Source organism: Stegostoma tigrinum, chromosome 38 (assembly GCF_030684315.1).
Source record: "Stegostoma tigrinum isolate sSteTig4 chromosome 38, sSteTig4.hap1, whole genome shotgun sequence".
Taxonomy (NCBI): Eukaryota; Metazoa; Chordata; class Chondrichthyes; order Orectolobiformes; family Stegostomatidae; genus Stegostoma; species Stegostoma tigrinum.
The window spans coordinates 6,014,219-6,036,354 of record NC_081391.1 but is presented as its reverse complement, the minus strand read 5'-3'; the positions used below and the strand labels follow the sequence as shown (position 1 = coordinate 6,036,354).

At 41.6% G+C, this 22,136-nt stretch overlaps 1 protein-coding gene across 6 annotated transcripts in view; it reads left to right on the top strand.

Annotated features, from left to right (window-relative positions):
- LOC125446942 (ran GTPase-activating protein 1-like) overlaps positions 1 to 22,136 on the top strand; it is a 50,930-nt gene that overhangs the window by 12,122 nt on the left and 16,672 nt on the right. For all 6 annotated transcript variants that reach the window (XM_059640621.1, XM_059640622.1, XM_059640625.1 and 3 more), the window contains 7 exons: positions 4,582 to 4,641; positions 6,327 to 6,506; positions 9,373 to 9,507; positions 13,706 to 13,864; positions 14,020 to 14,133; positions 16,685 to 16,784; positions 20,327 to 20,411. In XM_059640621.1, the coding sequence (XP_059496604.1) occupies positions 4,582 to 4,641; positions 6,327 to 6,506; positions 9,373 to 9,507; positions 13,706 to 13,864; positions 14,020 to 14,133; positions 16,685 to 16,784; positions 20,327 to 20,411 (833 nt within the window). The remainder of the gene's footprint in view (positions 1 to 4,581; positions 4,642 to 6,326; positions 6,507 to 9,372; positions 9,508 to 13,705; positions 13,865 to 14,019; positions 14,134 to 16,684; positions 16,785 to 20,326; positions 20,412 to 22,136) is intronic.

Here is a 22,136-nt window from a genome sequence, read left to right as displayed (position 1 = left end):
ATGGGTAATTGCCAGACAGAAAAAGGTGCCAACACTGGGCAGTCTGTCTGTCTGTCTCAGTACAAAAGAAAGAAATGTGGAAGAGCAGTTGTGGTAAGGGATTCATTGGTAAGGTGAGTAGACAGCTGGCCACATATGTGACTCTAGGATGGTGTATTATCGACTGGGTGCCAGGATCAAGAATCCTTTTGAATGGCTGCAGTGAGCAACTAGCGACTGTGGACCTTGTTGGGACCAGTGATGTAGGAAGGAAGAAAGAGAAATAGGTCTTGCAAACAGATTTTAGGGAATTGGATAGAAAATTGAAAAGTGTAACTTCAAAGGTAATCATTTCTGAATTACACTGTATAAGAGGTGGTGTTGGAGCACGTGAATATGTGGCTAGAGAGATGAAGCAAAATAGAGGACTTCTGATTCCAGAGGCATTAGAAGAGGGAGATTGGAATTGACTGAGTTGGACAGATTATATCTGAATAGGAACGGGACCGACATTCTTCCGGGTACCTTTGCTAATGCTGTTGGGTTGTATTTAAACTAGATTGGCAGGGGCCTGGGATCCTAACCAGTATTTCAGAGGAGAGAGAAACAGAATGAATTAGAAGTTAAAACAGTTTGGAAAGCAGGAAAGATAGGCTGGATTAGGAAAAAAGTGACTCAAGCAAGACGAAATGCATGGACCCTGAGGAATAACACAGATGTTGATCAAGGAATCAATTAACAATGAAGAGGGTTGATATCTCAACGATTATCAAATAGGCCAAATAATTGAAGTTTAAAAAAACGTAAGCACTCTGAGTGTATACTCTCTGTCCCCAAACCATTAGGAGGAGATAGTGAATCAAATATGTAACCAGATTTCAGAGAAGCCTAGGAATAACGAAACAGTAACTGGGGTTTTAACTACCTAAATGTTAACTGGGATAGTTTGTGTGTCAAGTAGGAATGGAAGGGAACTACATTCTTAAATTGCATCCAGGACAATTGATTTAGCAATTACATAGCCCAATGAAGAAGAGCGCAGTTCTGGAGACAAGCCCTTGCAAATGGAAGACATCACCTGGGGGAGCATTTTGGATATCATGATTGTAATTCAGTAGATTTCAGGTACTGGTGGAAAGGATAAAGATGGGTGGGGAATAAAAATTCTAAACTCGGCAAAAGCCAGTTTTACTAACGTGCGATCCAATTTGAACCAAATGGCCTGGAAGCAGCTACTTGTAGATAAAATTGTCAGAACAATGGGAGGCATTCAGAGAGCAAATAGCAAGAATACAAGGTAAATACTTTCCTGTGAAGGCAATGAGTGAAGCCGAGCCTGGAGAACCCTGAACAGCAAGGTGTATATATTAAGTTTAAGAAAACATCATATAGCTTGTAGCAGTTACCAATAAGGTGCAGTCCCTACAGGAATATAAATTACTGCCTGCAGATCTTTACAAAGAAATTAGGAAAGCAAAGACTACGTGAGACATTACAGGTAGAATAAAGGAAAATCTAAAGCTTTATTTTAAAATATCTTAAAAAGTAAGAGAATAGGGGACAAGTAGGGCTCAACTGAAACCATAGAAATAATTTGTGTGTGGATCCAGAAGATGTGGGCACAGTCTTCAGTGTATACTTTGATCTTCACACTGTTTGTCTGTCTTTTCTACTGTGAAGGACTGAAATATTGGAAGAAATTAACATAGGGAGGGAGGAGGTACCAGTGAAGCTAGCAGCCTTAAAAGTGGATAAATCTGCAGGTCTGGGTGAGATATATCCATGCTGTTGAGAGGAACAATGGAGGGACATATCAGGGGCTCTGGCAGTAATTTTCAAATCCCTGCTAGCCACAGTTGTAGTGTCAGAGGACTGGAATATGATTGCAGTGGGCATCTTTGTTTGTTTCTCTCAAAGGAATTCTGATATTCAGTGCTTCCTATGGCCTTTTATTGATTATATGGGCAGTTAGAAGAGTATTCGTTATGTTTGGAGTACAGTGCTGTGTGGAACTTGGAACAACCATAAAGATGCTAACAATGCCCTGCATTTTTTAAAAAAAAAAGGAAGGATGGGTAGACCAGGAAATTACAGGCTGGTTTGAGGTTATTGATTTTGCTCGCTGAGCTGGCTTGATCTTGTTCAGACATTTCATCACCATGCTAGGTGACATCATGTCTGAATGAGAACAAACCAGCTCGGCGAGGAAGGCAACAACCTCATCCACAACCCAAGCTACAGATCTTGGCCAAAACTTTACAGGCTAGTCTATCTAACTATGGTGATTGGGAAGCTAACAGAATTCTAAAAGACAGACTATATCTGCACTTAGATACGGGTTAGCCAGGTAAGAAGGCATGGAATCATTAACAGAAGGTCATTTTGACAAATTTTGAGAAATTCTCTTTGTAAGCGGGTGGTGAGAAGTGGCGAAGAGGACAATGCATTTTGATGTAGTCTTCATGGACTTGGGAAAGGCTTTTGATAAAGTATCTCATGGCAGGCCCCTGTTTAGGAAAATAATGCTGATGGCATCCAAGGTAAAGTGGTGCAATGGATTCAAAATTGGCTAAGAGGCAGGAAGCGAGGGTTGATGTTAAAGGTATGTTTCCATGTTTACAAATGTATTTTCAATGGGGTTCTAGAATCCTTGCTGTTTCTGCTGTATATTAATGATTTGGGCTTAAATGTAAGGGTATGATCAAGAAGTTTGAAGCCAAAAATTGGTCGGATGATAAATAATGAGGTTATCAGTGAACTGGTCAACTGGGCAGAGCAGTGACAAATGGAGGAGGCAATGGCCTAGTGGTATTATTGCTGGATTGTTAATCCAGTGACCCAGATAGCATTCTGGGGATCTGGGTTCAGATTCTGCCATGGGATGGTGGAATTTGAATTCCGTAAAATATCTGGAATTAAGAATCTATTGATGACCATGATTCCATCATCGATTGTCAAAAAAAAACCATCTGGTTCATTAATGCCCTTTATGGAAGGAAACTGCCATCCTTACCTGGTCTGGCCTACATGTGACTCCAGACCCACAGCAGTGTGGTTGACTCTGAACTGTTGTCTGGGCAATTAGGGATGGGCAATAAATGCTGCCTAGCCAGTGACGCCCTCATCCCGTTAACACATGATTTTAAAAATTCACTCTGGAAAAATGAGGTAATACGCTTGGGGAGAGCTATCTAGGCAATGGATTACATTATGAATGGAAAATCAAAGCAATCTCTGTGCTTCTCCACAGATCCCTGAAGCTAGCAAGGCAGGAAGATAGTTTGTTAAAACTGCATATGGGATACTTGGTCAGGCAGCATCAGAGGAACAGAAAAGCTGATGTTTTGGGCTGGGACCCTTTTTCACCTGAAATGTCAGCTTTCCTGCTCTGATGCTTGGCCTGCTGTGTTATCTCAGACTCCAACATTGGCAGTACTTATTTGCCTTTATTAACTGAGGTACAAGAGTAGGGAGGACATTTTGGAACTGTATAAAGCATTACTTAGGCCACAACAGTTCTGGTCACCACATTAAAAGTAGGATCTATCTGCACTATAGAGGGTGCAGACGAGATTTACCAGGATGCTGCTAGGGTTGGAGGGCCTCAGCTGTGAGGAAAGATTGGATTCACTGGTTTGTTTTTCTTGAAGCAGTGAAGGTTGAGCGGGGGCCTGATAGAGATATCTAAGATTGAGGTGCATCAGTAGGGTTGATAAGTAGACAGGTTTTCCATTAGTAGAGGGGTCACTACCAAGGAGCACAGATTTAAGGTATGGGGTAGAAGGCTAAGAAGAGTTGAGAATTTTTTTCAACCAGGAGTTTTGGAGTCTGTAAATTGTTGCCTAGAAGAGTGGTTGAGTCAGAAAACCTGGGCATTCAAGAAGTATTTAAATATTCGCTTGTGCTTAATAGCTTTTTGGGCTGTGTCAAAAGCCGGAAAATGGGATTGATGTAGTCAAATTTCTGTTGGCTGGCAAGGACACAGGTCAAGTAGCCTCCTTCAGTTCTGTGAACTTCTGAGACTGAGATCAGAATGGCCTGTCCAGCTCCTACTTTTTAAATTCTTGGTGTTTCTAGAGGACTCTCCTTTTGATTTCGTAAGTTTTTCTTATGAATCACACTGATTTATGGCTATCAAGAGTGAGGGTATGAATAGCAGAAATGTCTATGCAGACATCAGTCAGAACTAGTGTGCTTTATCAGTGACGGAGGCATCTTTTAAGAGAGCACTAGATAGATGTTTGCAATCAAGGAAGATCTAGCGAGAGTAAGGCAATGTGCTACACTTTGAATATTTGTATAAAAGAGCCTAGACACACACAATGTGCTGAATGAACTCATAGGTAATAACTATTTGTGGTGTTCTCAGTCATTGAGTCAGGTGGGAACAAGTTCCACAACTTCATGGCCTTAGTGCATAAGCACGAAATTTACTGCAATTTAGTTTCAATTATCAAAGATCTTTTTAAAAAATGCAGATAACTGTTGTTAATTTCTTGCCTTAGATGAAAATTATTTCAGTTTTGCTGATAGTCAATTTGCAAAAACACATTTTGTTAAATTACATCTTGTATCCTCTTTCTCACTTCCCCTCCCCTTTAGAAATGTTACTGGAGCGATATGTTCACCGGACGACTACGTTCGGAGATCCCACCTGCTCTGGTAAGGACAAGTTCTATCGCTGTAACATCATGTTACAAAAATCAATAAGTTTTGGAGACACAGATTTGAAAAATATTGAGCGTTTGTAACAATGCTAATGAAATATTAGGCTTGTTATTAGAAAATGGTTGGACTCCTTCCCAGAATTTGCTGACTTCTTTACAGGGGGTGTTCTGACAAATAACTATTGCTCTGTTTGCAGCCTCAAATTTGCATTCTTCATGAGCAACGTTGAATATAGGTTGGCTATATGCATATAGAGGGCACCACAGTCTGACTTCACATTCACACCTCCAGTCCACTTATTGGTCACCAGTGTGTGTCCCTAACTTTTTGTTTTGTTTTTCCCCCTCCCTAACATCAGGACACTATAGACAGACAGGAGGCTGGAAGAACACAGCAAGCCAGGCAGCATCTAGAGGAAAGGAGAAATCCATGTTTCAGGTATTACCCTTATTTGGGACGTCCTCCAGATGCTGTCTGGCTTGCTGTGTTCTTCCAGCCTCCTGTTTGTTTACCCTGGGTTCAAGCGTATACTGTTTTTTGTTTTGGCCTCTAACCAGGATACTATAGCCTGTCTTACTTTTCTTAATTCTGAGATCAGCAACTCTGCATACCAGGTTCGAACTTCATACCTTCCTATTGTCTTTTATTTTGTGTTCATTCTACCCTCCTTGCCTAACTAGAAATGCTGCAAGACACCTTTCATTTTGATGCACAGTGAGAGAACATCGCCCTGGTTGGTTAATTGGATTCTTTATTCTACTTTCCCAATACCCCCATCTGGTTCAGTTGTATTCTTTTTGAAGAAAGGCCACCCTCCCTCAGCCTATCTAAATGTAATTCATGAATCCAAAGAAATACTTTTGACTCTGAACTCCTCTCTGAACTTGCCTATTAAACTACCAAATTTTAGAAATCTCTAGTTAAGTTCATAGATGGCATCAAGAGAATGGTTTGCCACTGCATTCCTGTGGGCAGTTAGAAGTGTGTTATAAGTATCGGCTTTGCCAACGATGTCAGCATGTTTTGAAAAGTGGGAACAGAAAAGACAGTGACCTTACTTTTGTAAATTATTGTAAATGTATGCTTATTGTTTGCCACTTTGGCTCTAATGTACTGTGCCATGAGAGAGAGAATGGTTAAGCAGCATTTAAGTATTTTCCTTTTCATTTGGCCTTTGCATAAATAGCAATGTAGTTTGTGTAACGATACACGCCTGCTCTTTCCCCACATTCCTCCAGTCATTTTTCTAATTTTTTTCAGAAGGCTGCTGTATTGAATCTGTGTCCACTCCAGGTGGTCCATTTCAAATCATTTGAACATATGAGTAACAGTAAAGTGTTCAGCTTCTTATCTGCCACACTACTGCATAGGTCACGGCTGATCGTCTAATTGCCCCCAGCCCATGTGAATCTTTCTGTTAGTTAATTGGACTGATGGTTCAGACATCAGCTAAGCCAAAGAGTGCTGTTGAACTGCCCGTGTAACAGATTACTGGTTCTGACAGGGGGTTGATGTCAGTTGTGACAGTCCATTACTGATGTTGTCACCTGGGTGAGAAAGATGACATTTTCCTTCTCCTCTTCTGACACTCCATCAGGTGCTTGTTGCAGCATTCATGAGAGCTTGTCAGGATATCTGTGTCCAATTTCTAACCTTTTTTATTTCTCACTTCTAACAAGATATCTCTGGGTGATGCGCTAATGACTGCAAGAGCTCAGCTGACACAACTGGATCTAAGTGACAATGCATTTGGACCAGATGGAGTTCGGAGCATTGAAGTCTTATTGAAGAGTCAAGTCTGTTACACCTTACAGGAGCTACGTCTGAATAACTGTGGCATGGGAATTGGTGGTGGGCAGGTATTTGTTATTGAATGTCCTGTAATTTGATCTGTGTTTGTCTAATATACATGAGCAGGGGCTTGGTGGCTCTTGTGCAGTGGTAGTGCTCCTGCCACTGAGACAAGAGTCCCAAGTACAAGTCCTATCTGTTCCAGAGATGTGTAATAAAATCACTGAACAGTTTAGAAAATATCTATAGGAACACGAATAGGCCACTCAAGCTTATTTAGGCCTGCTTCGCCACTCGATTAGGTCGTGGCTGATCTCCCAGCTCCACGCCACTCTCTCACACTATACCTGTTACTGTAAATAGACTCCAAAAATCTGTCACTTTCTGTCTTGAATATGCTGAATGAGCTTCCACAGCTATTTGGAGTAGAAAATTCCAAAGATTCACCTCCCTATGGCTGAAGAAATCCCTGCTTCTCTCGGTCTTAATCTCAGGACAAGGGGTAGGCTTTTATGTCCACTGATTTTAGACTCATCAGCCAGGGAAACATCAAGTAACAACCAGCCAATCTAGATCAGTTTTTAGCTACACTTGACTTTCTGTTTGTTCACCAAGTCTAAATCCATAATTTTTATTTCGCCCGATCCCATTTTATTTACATATATCCTGTGTGGGACTTGTCAGAAACAATCTGGAAATCCGATTGCACCTTGCCTGCTGGTTCACCTTTTTCAATTTTGAGTAACGATTTCATTAAAAACTGCAAGTTTGCATGATTTCCCTTTCATAAATCCATGTCTTTCTCGAACTTTGCCATTCTTTTGTAAATGTACAATTATCATGTTCTTTGCAATTTGTTTATAACCTTTTCCTTGCTTTTGGTGTCAAGCTAAACGGGTCTGTATATCCCCATTCTTCCTTCCTTGCATTACAGTTGCCCTCTAAGCAGCCAAGTGCCTATTTATGTATGAGCTGATGCAGTGTATACCACCTTACCAATAAGCTGTGAGGATCATTGTAAGCAAATTCCAACCTTCTAGATGGAGTCATTGGCTAATGACCTGCAGAAGGAATTCAGTTTTTAAAAATCCTGTTCTCTACAGTAGAGGTGTTAACGACAATTATAGTACCCATACCTGTTGCTGTGATCAGTAGTCGGACTTGGAGTTTGGGTGTTTCTCTTTCATATAATGTGCATAATGTAAAGCAATGTATGCAATTTTGTTTTACTGGAGATGTCAGCGTTTACAGAGCTGCTATGTTAATTCACTCCCGCACAATCCCAGAAAGTGGCTTAATTTTCACTTTCAAAGTGATAATTCAGTTAAAAATACAAATTGATATGAGGTGAAATGTTGAATATTTGAGAAGAAACCTCTCAAAGAAAAATAGAGGCAATAAGTGTGTTCTTGCACAGGCCAGGGGCATTCAGAGTTCTTGGGGAAGTTAGTCTGTTATCAATAGTTGCTTCTCCCTATGGTTACCCAGAGAGATTGTCTAAATTAGCATTCTAAATGGTGCTTGGTGGCACAATGGTTAGCACTGCTGCCTCTCAGCGCCAGGGACGCATGTTCGATTCCAGCCTCTGGCAACTATCTGTGTGGAGTTTGCACGTTCTCCCTGTGTCTGCGTGGGTTTCTTCCAGGTCCTCCGGTTTTCTCCCACAGTCCAAAGATGTGCAGGTTAGGTGGATTGGCCGTGCTAAGTTGCCTGTCGTGTTCAGGGAGGTATAGATTAGGTCAGTTATAGGGGGATGGGTCTGGGTGGGATGCTCTGAGGTTCAGTGTGGACTTGTTGGGTCGAAGGGCCTGTTTCCACACTGTAGGGATTCTGAGATTCGGAATTTAACTAGTAGGTGACCTAGTTACAACAGTAGTTAGGTAACCAAACAAAGCAAGTATGTTTGAAGTAGTTCGGTCAAGGTGATTTGTACCTGTAACGTTCTGAATGATGCCTTTTCCAGATTGAACTGTCAGCACAATCTTTTTTTCGACTTTCAGTTTCTTTTAATTAAGTGTTGGAGAGAGATTTTAAAAAGGAGTCTCAGTCCTGTGTTCACCAATCGGCCTTCATTCAGAGCTCCTTTTACCACAGATGGGAGAAGCTAAAGACCACTCTGAATCTGGCTTTTACGTGGGACCCAGTTGCCCTCTTAATTACAATTCATATTAGAAGTCAGTGACACTTTCCTGTACTTTATTGGGAAAGGTATATTTGTACATACCGCATTACAGTGGTTACATGCAACATTGACATCCGTGTTTGCGACATCCCCTTTGACCAACACGTCCAATCCTGTGAATACATGATCAATGATGGACAACTTCATGGTCCCCCTTGGTTCCTCCCATCATCTCGTGATGTTTGTCAGACCCCGATCACCTGTCCTTGGGCTCTTAGAAGTGTTTCTGCCTCTCTTGGTACTCATGAGTTATATTGATTACATCTTTTTGTAGTTTTAATCTTGCTGAAGGAGAATAAAAGTTTCCAAGGTTTATCGAAACTAGTCTCTGCATCCAATACTAACTGCCTTCAGAAGTTCAATTCCCCAATGTCTGATAAATTTAAACTTCTATTGGTATACAAATATATCTCTACTCTAAAATGTAGTTATAGTTACTTCAAAAACCTCATCTTGGGTAGGTCAAGTTTTCCCTTTCTGTTTCATATAAAAATTGAAAATCTCAAATCTGAGGGTTTTCATCTGAGCTGTCTTATCGGTCTTAGAGTCTCTAGTCCGATCTTATTAAGACTCGGTCATTTTGTTCTGTCTGTGAAGGTCATGATTTCAGCCACGTGAAATGTTTTTCAGCTTGAAAACAAAGCCCTAATAGTCATTGTCGTATTCAGCCATGGGTAACTACATCATTCAGTATGCACAGATGTTTTGTAAGCTGGCTCCTCTCTATGCTATGTGCTCTGTTTCTGTTGCAGATTCTTGCTTCTGCACTTAATGAATGCCACCGTCTGTCAAGTGCCCTGGGAAAACCAATGGCACTGAAAATTTTTATTGCTGGGAGGAATCGTCTGGAGAATGAAGGTGCCATTGCACTGGCTGATGCTTTTAAGGTACAGATTTGCATAAAATGGTGTGGAGGCGTTTGTGTTTCCTGCTGCTGTTCCCTTTGGTCAAGTGAAAATTGGACATGATGCTAGGAGCAGTCATGGAGTTTTAGGATACAGGCTCAATCCACTTGTTCTCAATTCCTGTTCGAAGGATTCAACAATTGATGTTAGGGCACATCTCCATAGGTGGTAGTCAGGAGAGACAACATAATGGCCTTCCCTTGCCACCTTGATGTGATGCTCAGTGATTGTTACTGTTAATCAAGTATACTTGGAAAACAATTGATGCTGAAGACTTTGATCCTGCAAGGAGTTGTCTAGAGGATGAGAGTGTTGTACATTGAAAAAAGAACATTCATAAGAACTCTGAGCAGGAGTAGGCCACCTGGCCCCTTGAGCCTGCCCTGCCATTGAATAAGATCATGGCTGATCTTTTTGAGACTCAGCTCCACTTACCTGCCTGCTCACCAGAATCCTTAATCTAGCTTTGCCTTAAAAACATTTGGTGAGGTAACTTCAACTGCTTCACTGGGCAGGGAATTCCACAGATTCACAACCCTTTGGGTGAAGAAGTGCCTCCTGACCTCAGTCCTACATCTGCTTCTCTTTATTTTGAGGCTATGCCCCCTAACCCTAGTTTTACCTGCCAGTGGAAACAACCTCTCTGTCTCCATCTTATCTATTCCCTTCATAATCTTATATGTTTCTATAAGATCTCCCCTCATTCTTCTGAATGCCAATAAGTATAATCCCATCCTACTCAGTCTCTCTTCATAATCCAACCCTCTCAACTGTGGAATCAACCGAGTGAATCTCCTATGCACCCCCTCTAGTGCTAGTATATCCCTTCTCAAATAAGGAGACCAAAACTGCCCACAGTACTCCAGGTGTGGCCTCACCAGGACCCTATACAGCTGCAGCATTTTAAACTCCATCCCTCTAGCAATGACAGACAAAATTCCATTTGCCTTTTTAATTATGTGCTGGACCTACAATCCCACCTTCAGCGATTCATTCACAAGGATATCCAAGTCCCTCTGCAAGCAGCGTGCTGTAATTTTTTACCATTTAAAACATAGTGCATTTTGCTATTATTCCTACCAAAATGGATAACCTCACACTTATCAACATTGTACCCTTGGCCAGACCTTTGCCCATTCACTTAGACTATCTGTATCCCTCTGCAGACTTTCAGTGTCTTCTGCACACCATGCTTTGTACCCAACTCCAAATCATCTATGTAAATGGTAAACAATTGCGGTCCCAACACTGATCCCTGAGGCATACCACTAGCCACTGACCACCAACCGGGGAAGCACCCATTTACCCCACTCTGTTTTCCATACTCAACCAATCCTCTATCTATGCCAATATATTACCTCTAATACCGTGCAACTTTGTCTTATGTAGCAGCCTTTGGTGTTGTGCCTTGTCTAATGCCTTCTGAAAATCCAGATACACCACATCCACAGGTTCCCCATTGTCTATCATGCAAGTAATGTCCTCAAAGAATTCCACCAAATTAGTTAAACATGACTTACACTTCATGACCCCATGCTGGGCGTTCCCAACGGGACAATTTATATCCAGGTGTCTTGCTATTTCTTTCTTTAATGATAGATTCAAGTACTTTCCCCACTGCCAAAGTTAAGCCAACTGGCCTATAGTTACCTGCTTTTTGTCTACTTCCTTTTTTAAACAATGGCGTCCTATTGGCTATTTTTCAATCTGTGGGAGCCACCCAGAATCCAGTGAATTTTGGTAAATAATTACTAGTGCATTTGCAATTTCCCCCATGACTTCTTTTAATACCTTGGGATGCATTTCATCAGGGCCAGGTGACTTGTCTACTTTTAGCCCTATTTGTTTGTCCAGCACTGCCTCCTTAGTGATAATGGTTTCCAGGTCCTCACCTGCTATAACCTTCTTGCCATCAGTTTTCGACAAATTATTTGCGTCTTCCACTGTGAAGACTTGCACAAAATAACTGTTTAATGCCTCGGCTATTTCCTCATTCCCAGTCATTAAATTGGTCTTCTCATCCTCTAAAGGACCAATGTTTACCTTTGCCACTCTTTTACAATTTACATATTTATAGAAACTTTGCTGTCTGTTTTTATATTCTGAGCTAGTTGACTCTCATAATCTATCTTTCTTTTCTTTGTAACTTTTTTTGTGGCTTTCTGTTGGCCTTTAAACATTTTCCTTCCTACTAGTTTCCCACTACGCTCAACTGCTGGATCTCGAAGATAAATCAAACTGAGTGGACCTCATGCTGACTGCTGAGGAAATCGCTTTTTTTATGCTACCTTCCAGTCCAATTTCCTTTTAATGTGGCACTTAACTTTCTGTTCTGGATGTGAGTTTGCTTGCTGAGCTGGAAGGTTAGTTTTCAGACGTTTCATTACCATTCTAGGTAACATCATCAGTGAGCCTCCAATGAAGGTTCAGTCTGAAAACTAACCTTCCAGCTCAGCGAGCAAACTCACATCCAGAACCTCAACCTGAGCTACAAATCTTCTCAAAACTTGCTAACTTTCTGTTGTTTAACCCATCCTGTAACTACATAGGCATTGCTTCATTCAACTGACTTGGCTTCCATTTTGTTAACCAAGTTATTTGGTGGCAATTGAAATGCCTTCAGAATTTCCACACTTACATCAGCTGCACTCCCTTTATCAACATTATTTATTGAGTTTTTCAAATAAATAATAGACTTTATCGGACTTAATTTGCCGCTAGTACATCAGGCTGTCATTTGTTGCACCACGTTCTTAAAATTAATTTCATGTTGGATTATACTGTCTAGAAATTTCTGACCACCAATGTTAGGGTGAATGACCGTAGTTACCATGTTCACTTGTTTTTAGCATGAGTAGCATTTGGAATCCTTTAGTCTTCTGGAGCCACTTGCATACGTTATCAAATATTCTAGAGCTCAAGCCAATGTTCTGAGGACTTGGTTTGAATCCCATAACGGCAGATAGTGACATTTGAATTGCATTTTAAAAATAAGCTCTGGACTTAACCTAGTATGATGGCAACCACATTCACTGCTGATTTGTCAAAAGAATCCATCTTGTTTTCCGATGTCTTTTGGGGAAGGAAATCTGCTGTCATTACTGGATTTGACTTCTGTATAACTCTCTAGATCCATAGCAATGTGGTTGACTCTTGACTGCCCTCTAGTCAGATACTGATGGGCAGTAAATGCTGGCCTAGCCAACGATGTCCACGTCCCAAGAACAGTTTTCTATAAATCCAAGATTATGGCTGAAGCCTCCACTATTTCTCCCTTCTTTTCCCTCATAACTAACTTGTGTCCTCTTGAGTGCTGCCAAACGTATCAAGTAGCATAACACGGTTGATCCTAAAGTTGCTTTCTCTGCTCCTCTCTTTCTGTGCTACAATTTCATCTTTTCAAGTGAAAATATTAAGTAAAACTAATAAAACTATATTTTTAATAATTTTTGCTAGACTTTCCACAACTGATAGCTTCCTAACGAGCCCATAATGTGACATTCAGTATTTGTAATGGCCAGGGAATTGTAACCCCTACCCGTGACTTCTTGTTACCTTCTCTCACCACCTCTAATTTCCTCCTTGCTCCATTTCATTAATTCTTCTTTCAGGTTATTTATGTTACCCCATGCTAAGATCGTTTACTTGGCACAAAGCAGGAATTGATCCATAGACCAGCAGATTTCTTTTTTTGGATGAGTCCCCTAGAATCAAACCTTGTAAAGTTGTCTCATATGAAAACTGCATGTATTACCTTTGTTTTCAACCACAGAGAGTTCATTGCTCTTAAATCGAAGACTACTCGTGTGGATGTGTTTCTTGGTGTTAAGGGTCAGGTCAAGTATATAATAAGATAGTCTCTAGGTTCAAGTTCCACCTGCTTCAGAGTCATGCAGTAATGTCTGCAGGTTGATTGGAAAATCTCTGAATTAGAGAGGAAAGGATTCAATAGTCTGGAACGCCTTATTTCAAACTGCATTGTTGCTGTGTATCTGCAAACTGATAAGCAGATTTTTTTTCTTTGTTCAAAGGGTAGATTCCCATTTTTATGTGGGGAGTGAAGATTTGATGATATTAAGTTAACCACTTTACGTGTTTCTCAAATTGAACATGTGTCATGATGAAGGGGGAGAAATAAGCTAAAGGAAATCAGAAGTGCAAATAAAACGTATTTGCTTAGTCCATAGGAACTCTGGAGGAGGTACACATGACCCAAAATGGAATAAACCATCCAGGTATTACGGCTTTGGCAAAGGCGTTCACTGAAAACCAGCACCTGAGGGTCATAAACCTTAATGATAACACCTTCACAGAGAAAGGAGCCATTGCCATGGCTGAGGTAAGAGGCTAAGGCAGGTGCTGATTTTGATTCCTCTAATGTTTCCCTTTCCCTTTGAGCCAGGCTGAAGTAGGAATCTCTTGACACTGACAGCTGTTCCATAAACTGTACTACTTCATTTGATTTTTAACTGGCATTTCCCATTGTGTTTTTAGACGCTGAAGGCACTCCATAACATAGAAGTAATAAATTTTGGGGATTGTCTAGTGCGGTCAGAAGGAGCTCTAGCTATTGCTGAAGCAGTAAAATCTGGATTGCAGAATCTGAAGGTTTGTTATAATTTTTCAGGCTCTTTCCCTGATTCTCCACTACCTACATCTCCAATCCTCATATGCACCTGCTAATGCCAATTGCTTTAGTGGATTGTTGCAAGACACTTGGCAATTCTTTACCCATTCCACTTCCCCTTTGGCCATCTATCCTCAGAGTTGCTCAACATACTCTCAAATTTGATCATGTGATGTAGGCGCTGCTATCCAGGCCAGCATCTCTTGCACTTCCCTTTTTGCCTTGGAGAAAGTAGTAGTGAGCTACTTTCTTGCACCTTTCCTTGGGTTTTCAGAATGCAGGCAGTATGTTAGGAAGGGAGTTCTTACTTCTGGAGTTACAGATTTGGTCACCTGTTCTGAAGCTTCCTTCTTTGTGTCAATGTCAATTTTTGTCTGATGCTTCCGAAATGTTGTTTTGAATGGTTTTACTATATTAATGGTGTTATATAAATTTAGGTGATTGTTATAGAAGGTATGGCAGATATTGCTAGTAGAATATTGACTTGCTTGTTCAGATTGAAGTTTCTTCTGATTCTAACATTTAATGTACCAATAAGGCTGAGATAGTTGTCTTATAGAGAGCTATTTACTGAGTAAAATAAATTTTTTTTAAAAAAGGCAGGTTGGTGGGACGTAGAATGATAACTGTGATAACATGGCTATGTCTTAAGGATCTTCAGCATAGTGATTTGCTGGTGCAGGTGCTTAAAATCCAGACAGGCCCTTGTCAAAATTAGTGAAGGTGAACCACGAATGCCATTAATTGTTTAATGATTCTTAGGGTATTTGCCAAATCTAGGTTTTCATCCTTCAACTGGGAATTAATTAAAACATGGACAGTAAAGACAGAGTGAGAAAATAAGTGTTTCTTATCAAACTACTCCAACTATATTGAGGCGAAGGTGAAATAAAGTGTTTCCCATTATAAGTTGTCTAAGCAGTCACTTTAAAAGTTGCTCTCTGGATGCAGTTTCATTCATGCAGCTTAGTTAGAAGTTTGCGGATTCACATTTAGGGAGTGTATTAACTGGACACACTTCAATACAATGCTGCAAGGGTTGTTAGTCTTTGGAATTCTCTTTCCTTAGACAGCAGTGGAGGCTTTTCATAAACACATTCAGGGCTGAATTAGACAGGTTGTTGAATGACAAAATAGTCTAGAGTTATGGGGGACAGGCAGAAAAGTGGAGTGAAGGCCCCAAACAGATCAATCATGATATTGAATGACTTCAGTGACTGACTAAATAACTTATTTGTGTCCCTCCTTTCTGACTTCTTCTGAAGTACACATGCTAGGTGAAACTTCAAAACGAAAGTTGTTGACTTTAATGGGTCATATATGACAATGATATAGATGTTGAAATTGTGACAAAACATTTAGAAGCAAATCCACTTCTGTCAGTGTATCGAGTACAGGAGTTTTGGGAGGTCATGTTGCGGCTGTGCAAGACATTGGTTAGGCCGCTTTTGCAATATTGCATTCAATTCTGGTCTCCCAGCTATAGGAAAGGTGTTGTGAAACTTTGAAAAGGTTTACAAGGATGTTACCAGGTATGGGCAGGGTTTTAGCTATAGGGACAGCCTGGGGCTGTTTTCCTCTGAGGCTGAGGAGTGACCTTTGTAGAGGTTTATAAAATCATGAGCATGTGTAGGGTGAATAGCTAAGGAAGGACTTCCCACTGGAGTGTGGGAGCCCAAAACTAGACAGCATAGATTTATGGTGAGAGGGGAAAGATTTGAAAAGGACTTAAGGGGCTACTTTTTTACGCAGAGGGTGGTGCGTGCATGGAACAGGCTGCCAGAGGAAGTGGGTGGAGGCCAGTACAATTACAAATTTAAAAGGCATCTGTTGCATATATGAATAGGAAGGATGCGGAGACATGGACCAGATTAATTTAGGATATCTGGTCAGCACAGACGTGTCGGACTGAAGAATCAGTTTCCATACTGTGCAGGTCTGTGACTTCGAGTTGATCAAGAGCAAATTGGGCCACGTCTTTAAGCCCAAATTCTGCCTTATTTATTTGACATGGGGCATGACCAAATGTTAATGCTAATCTCACAGCCAAAATGAGACTCTTCAGTCTGTTGTCCATTTATAACTTACTCGTTTGCCAACCTGACTGCTTGATGTTGCATCCTGAGCATGCTTCCAAAAATTTTCATTGCATCCAGCTGGGAGCAGAAACTTCCCTGTCTCTTCCAAATTTGCAGCTAACAAAGCCAATTAGTATTTTGCCAGGACTTCAAATGAGATTAGTTAAGAAGAACTGCTAACCCCTCAGAGACCAGAAATCATGTTGGGTCCTCGCACGTCTTTTGACTGAATGCTTTTGAGCATTTTTAAAGGCATCATTACAATATTGAAGGCAGTCTGATTTGCAAGTTAGTTTTTGCCCCTGCTTTGGACAATCCAGTTAAGTGGAAATAACAGCCCTTTGGATCAACATGTCTGTTGTTGCTCATGTTTTCCATCTTACTTCATTTCATCTCATCAGGATGTCCTTCTATTATTTTTAATATAACTGATTAACTGGCTGTGTGTCCATAGGAACTTAACCTTTCATTTGGAGAGATCCGGAAGAATGCCGCAATCACGGTTGCTGAAGCTGTGGAACATAAGTACTTGCTGGAGAAACTTGATCTAAACGGTACATCTGTGTGTGGTGTCTATTTTTTTTTTTCAGTTTTGCCCTATTCAAATTCAGATCTGGGTGTTTATTACCCACTTTGAGCACCGTGATTTGAAGTGGATGGATACAAAATTTAGTTGACCATTTTCAGTATGGTTTAAGGAGAATTTGTTTTGCTGAAAGGAACCCAAGTTTCTATACAAGTGATATTTTCAGATTTTTCAAAGTTACCCGTTTGCAGAAATGCTTGATCTAATTGTGACACCCGAATCACTCCGAACTGAAATGCATTATGGTTGCATCAGCTAGAGATGCTGATTGCTGTGCAACTTTGGAACACTGTTTCAGAAGACTGTGGATCCAAACTCATTAATTATTTTCAAGATGAAAGTAGATTCTTGTTAATGAGATATCTGAGGATATCAAGGGTAGATGGGAGTTTGGAATTTAGAATGTGAACTGATCACTGGTGGTATTGTGGCTCAGTGGCTAGCACTGCAGTCTCACTGCACTAGGGACTTGGGTTACATTCCAGCTTTGGACTGACTGTCATGTTCTCCACGTGTCTGTGGGTTTCCTTTAGGTTTCCTCCCACAATCCAAAGGTGCGCAAATTAAGTGGAATGGCCATGCTAATAGTGTCCGGGGATGTGTAGGCTTGGTGGATTAACCACAGGAAATGCAGGTTTAAAAGGATATAGTAAGGGATGGGTCTGGGTGGGATGCTCTTTGGAGGGTTGGAGTGGACTCAATGGACCAAATGGCTTGCTTCCACACCTAGGGGTTCAATGCTTCTGAGATCAGCTATGATTTTATCAAATGTGGAGTCGTTTTGTAGGGCTGAATGGCTGCCACCGCCTCCTAATTTGTATGTTTGTATATTCTACTTGGCTAGTGGTTTGGTAATCCCAGTTCATCGTTCCTATACTGATTGAGAACAAAGTTAGTTTCTTTAACCCAGTACCGTTTTGCTCTTCAGAAACCTATTTAGTTTAAATATTTAAGAATGTACAAAAGTATGGGAACTGAAATCATTGCTTTAGATTGACTAGCCTGAATAAGAAATAGCTTTAACTGCTTACTGACATACTTCTCTGAAGAGGTGACCATATATGATTATTGACTATTTATCTAGTTTCTTCACTGCGTTAACAATAAAGAATGTCGATTTTGTTCTGTATCTGAGAGGTTCTGAATACATTATTAAAGATCTGAAGATCATGTTGGCTGAATTTTACATTAGTTTTAGAAACTTTAGATGTCTTGTACAAGACCAAAATCTGCAGTCATACTTGAGAGCTACAGTTGATCTTAGTATAACTGAGCTAAAGAGAGAACTCTCAATCGTAATCCCAGGTCCTACCTGGGAAAATGATATGGTGTGTATATATGTCAGTTGAAAATTGACTGTTATCCCTGCAGTTGGAATATTATCTTCACTTGTGTGAAGTTGATGAAATAATTGTGGATTTGGTTAGTTCACGAGAGATAATGGGAACTGCAGATGCTGGAGAATCCAAGATAATAAAACGTGAGGCTGGATGAACACAACAGGCCAAGCAGCATCTCAGGAGCACAAAAGCTGACATTTCGGGCCTAGACCCTTCATCACAGAGGGGGATGGGGTGAGGGTTCTGGAATAAATAGGGAGAGAGGGGGAGGCGGACCGAAGATGGAGAGAAAAGGTGGAGAGATTATAGGTGGGGAGGTAGGGACGGGATAGGTCAGTCCAGGGAAGACGGACAGGTCAAGGAGGTGGGATGAGGTTAGTAGGTAGATGGGGGTGCGGCTTGGGGTGGGAGGAAGGGATTGGTGAGAGGAAGAACAGGTTAGGGAGGCAGAGACAGGTTGGACTGGTTTTGGGATGCAGTGGGTGGAGGGGACGAACTGGGCTGGTTTAGGGATGCAGTAGGGGAAGGGGAGATTTTGAAACTGGTGAAGTCCACATTGATACCATTAGGCTGCAGGGTTCCCAGGCGGAATATGAGTTGCTGTTCCTGCAACCTTCGGGTGGCATCATTGTGGCAGTGCAGGAGGCCCATGATGGACATGTCATCTAAAGAATGGGAGGGGGAGTGGAAATGGTTTGCGACTGGGAGGTGCAGTTGCTTGTTGCGAACTGAGCGGAGGTGTTCTGCAAAGCGGTCTCCAAGCCTCCGCTTGCCCGGTGTGGCATCCTCTACATTGGGGAAACCAAGCGGAGGCTTGGAGACCGCTTTGCAGAACACCTCCGCTCAGTTCGCAACAAGCAACTGCACCTCCCAGTCGCAAACCATTTCCACTCCCCCTCCCATTCTTTAGATGACATGTCCATCATGGGCCTCCTGCACTGCCACAATGATGCCACCCGAAGGTTGCAGGAACAGCAACTCATATTCCGCCTGGGAACCCTGCAGCCTAATGGTATCAATGTGGACTTCACCAGTTTCAAAATCTCCCCTTCTCCAACCGCATCCCTAAACCAGCCCAGTTCGTCCCCTCCCCCCACTGCACCACACAACCAGCCCAGCTCTTCCCCTCCACCCACTGCATCCCAAAACCAGTCCAACCTGTCTCTGCCTCCCTAACCTGTTCTTCCTCTCACCCATCCCTTCCTCCCACCCCAAATCGCACCCCCGTCTACCTACTAACCTCATTCCACCTCCTTGACCTGTCCATCTTCCCTGGACTGACCTATCCCCTCCCTACCTCCCCACCTATACTCTCTCCACCTTGCTTCTTTTCTCTCCATCTTCGGTCCGCCTCCCCCTCTCTCCCTATTTATTCCAGAACCCTCACCCCATCCCCCTCTGTGATGAAGGGTCTAGGCCCAAAACGTCAGCTTTTGTGCTCCTGAGATGCTGCTTGGCCTGCTGTGTTCATCCAGCCTCACGTTTTATTATCTTGGTTAGTTCATTAGTTGGCTTAATTGCTAGAATGTGATGCACATTCACACAAGTAGTGCAGTTTCAATCACTCTACTTGTTTTTGAGTGCATTGAGGCCTCTCTCCTCCTCTCGCTTCACGTTTGACCCCGAGCGAAGACACGTGCATTTCAAACAGTTACCTCGCTCCAGAGAGGTCTCCCATAGACTTAAAGGTAAAGTCGTCATCATCATCCTACTGGACCAGAGACTGCTTTCTCATTAGAGAGAGATGACTGGTAGTGGCTTAAACTGGTGTCACCATGCCTCAAGTTAGAGGGGAAGTTGAGGAATAGAGTCCCTCATGATAATCTCAACTGGTACAGAAATTGAAGCCATACTTTTTGCATTACTCTGCATCAGAAACCAGCATATTTTAGCAATGATGGAAACTAGAGAAATCTAGGCTCCTCTGAAGTAAAAACATAGAGTATGTTAGGTAAAATCTGTAGAGAGCAAAGCAGTTATTTCGGATTGCTGACTGTTAGAACTTAAAGATGAGAGGCTGTTTTAAGACTACCTTCAGGAGCAGGCAGGGGTAATCTGACAAGGGAATAAGGGCACATCATTATTTGGGACTAAGTACCCTCCTCTAACTATTGAAGCTTGTACAGGTAATTAAATTTAAACACATTGAAAGAGAGTGTCGTTCACCTAGGTAACTGTCTTGGTGAGGAAGGCTGTGACCAACTGAAGGAAGTTATGGACAGCTTCAACAAGCATGATGCATTGGCTTCTCTCAGGTAAGTTCAGGACCACATCTTGTTGATTCATGAGCAATGCACAACTTAATTTTTTTTGTGATCTTTTGCATTTCTTCTAAATAAGTTCCATCAAGGAATTCTCTACTTGTGGCATACGTAGAAACAATGCATCTGTCTAACCTCAAGTTGTTTGCTGGGTTTCGGTTTCAGTTTCAGTTCCAGCAATTTGCTCCCGTTTCCCTCCCACCCTCCCTTTCCCTTTCTATGGTAAATACAGTGTTACAGTAATATGGTGGGATGCACTTTGGAAGGTCAGTGCAGACTCAGTGGGCTGTGTGGCCTCTATTTGTACTGCAGGCATCCTATTCTATTCTTTTAGATAACTGTCAGAGCTGAGGCTGCTGCAATATAGTATTCTCCAACCTCTTATCTGCCTCGCCTATGGTCACACTCTTCTGCCCCTTACTGAAGAAGAAATTGGACTGCTTTGTCCTAAATGTTGTGATAGCCTAGTGTTAAGGTATCTCTTTCGCTTTGCTGATGCATTGCAATATTTTCAACTCGCCCTCCTATTCAATAACCCTGAGTAAAGGAGCTGTAGTTTTAGAAACTTAGTACAGTTGTTTACCTTGGACCACTTTTGGGTTCGTAGGTTTCCCACATTTAGAAGGTGTGATGCAGTGCTTGTCCAACCATTGCCTATGTTTTAATTAGTTTGTTTACTAATAAATTATATCAGTCACGAGATGAATTGTGATTGACTGCAGTTTACTGTAATAATTAAATATTAAATTCATAACTTTCTACATCAGGTTGTGCATGGCATGCAGTCAACAGTATATTGTGACTGTAAATATGATGTAATTACAATTTGGCCCCAAATTGTTCTTAGCGGAAAGTACTGCAGGTTGCTGAATTAAAGTTTCGAGCAGCCAATCAGCCTGTCCACTAAGTATAAATCTTCAATGAGCTGGATGTGAGTTTGCTCGCTGAGCTGAAAGGTTAGTTTTCAGATGTTTCATCACCTATCTAGGTAACATCATCGGTGAGCCTCCGACGAAGCGCTGGTGTTATGTCCCGCTTTCTATTTATCTGGTTAGGTTTCCTTGGGTTGGTGATGTCATTTCCTGTTCTTTTTCTCAGGGGATGGTAGATTGGTTCCAAATCAACGTGTTTGTTGATGGAATTCCAGCTGGAATGCCATGCTTCTAGGAATTCTTGTGCGTGTCTCTGTTTGGCTTGTCCTAGGATGGGTGTGTTGTTCCAATCAAAGTGGTGTCCTTCCTCATCTGTATGTAAGGATACGAGTGATAGTGGGTCAAGCCAAACAGAGACACGCACAAGAATTCCTAGAAGCATGGCATTCCAGCTGGAATTCCATCAACAAACACGTTGATTTGGAACCAATCTACCATCCCCTGAGAAAAAGAACAGGAAATGACATCACCAATCCAAGGAAACCTAACCAGATAAATAGAAAGCGGGACATAACACCAGCGCTTCGTCAGAGGCTCACTGATGATGTTACCTAGAATGGTGACAAAACATCTGAAAACGAACCTTCCAGCTCAGCGAGCAAACTCTCACGTCCAGAACCTCAACCTGAGCTACAAATCTTCTCAAAACTTGCTATCTTAAATAAGCATTTGGTTCTGTCTTATCATGTTCTTGCAGCCTGTTAAACCACCTTTGTATCCAATTTTCCTCCTCAACTCAAAGGATGAATTACAGGATTTTATTGGTGGTGTAGCAAGTTCTACTTCA